The sequence below is a fragment of the Adiantum capillus-veneris genome, chromosome 11 (genome assembly GCF_014529385.1).
Source record: "Adiantum capillus-veneris isolate H3 chromosome 11, ASM1452938v2, whole genome shotgun sequence".
Taxonomy (NCBI): Eukaryota; Viridiplantae; Streptophyta; class Polypodiopsida; order Polypodiales; family Pteridaceae; genus Adiantum; species Adiantum capillus-veneris.
In genome coordinates, this window is record NC_140941.1 from 76,434,253 (window position 1) to 76,435,356 (window position 1,104).

Consider the following 1,104-nt stretch of genomic DNA (forward strand, 5'->3'; position numbering starts at 1 on the left):
GAGGGAGTGAGACAAAATTTGACAGCTTTCAGACAGAGCAAGGAATGCAAACGCTTCACCCCTCCATTGTAAGGTGCATTGGCTTTACTACCAAAGCTCCTTGGATCACAATATTCCCATACTACAATGGGGGTACCGTGGGCGACATGATGTACCGCTTACCATTCGCTCATGGATTGTTCAGACGACACATGCACAGGCTACAACATGGCTGGAGGTCATTGCCTGTAGCAAATATTCCTGTTTAAGAGATAGACACGATGCGGATCAAAGCAGTGATCGAGCAGATGCCAACCATTTATCATGCCTTAATGGACGGCGTTGCGACTGCCCACTCGACTGGTATAGTGCAGAGTGACCTGTACCCATTCAATATAATGTTGAAATTTGCTCGCACCAATAAACCCCGCGTCGGCATCATTCATGGGGATATGATGCTTAGAACACTAGCTAAGCGTGAAACAATTAATTATCTGTATCCAAGCGCACAGTCGAACTCTACAGTTTTGGATGCACAGAGAGCAAGGAATGTTGAGATGGCTAAGCGACCGTGGATTGCTCCCAAACTATACGATCCACGATGCACAGATGCATACACAAAAGCGAGCAACATTTATGCATTGGGCTACCTATTCGACATGCTGGCAAATTTTTGGAGTGCAGCCCGAAAAGTTTATTTTCCAAAAGAAGTTTTTCACCACCTAGACGAAGATGTTATGAGGGCTACTCGGATTAAAGTAGATTGTTGGATGAAGTTAAAAGAGTGGGAACAAAGAAGAAATGCTTCTTACGTGTTGCTATTTTTCAAAGAAAATCTAAAGACAGACCCTAACCTTGTCCAACATCCCCTTGTTGAACTTGCACCATCATTTTATCCGATTTAAACATTTCTATGATATACATATGTTTTGTCTAGGGTATTCTATTTTTTATTGAAGTGTATTATCTGGTTTGAAGTGGTTCACGTAATTGAGTCAATTATCTAGTCATTTCAAATTTGTCATGTTGAGTGTCAGTATTTCAAATTTGCCTTGTGGTTCAATTAGTCGCATTTGTTGTGGTTTGATTTAGTGGATTTTGACGTCTTTTGTAGTGAATGAGAAG

The 1,104-nt window shown here is 41.4% G+C and overlaps 1 protein-coding gene across 1 annotated transcript; it reads left to right on the forward strand.

Moving 5' to 3' along the window:
• Positions 1-260: 260 nt before the first annotated feature.
• LOC147447472 (uncharacterized) lies at positions 261-884 on the forward strand. Its single transcript, XM_086524332.1, has one exon. It carries the CDS (start codon positions 261-263, stop codon positions 882-884), a length of 624 nt encoding a protein of 207 aa, XP_086380458.1.
• Positions 885-1,104: the final 220 nt, after the last annotated feature.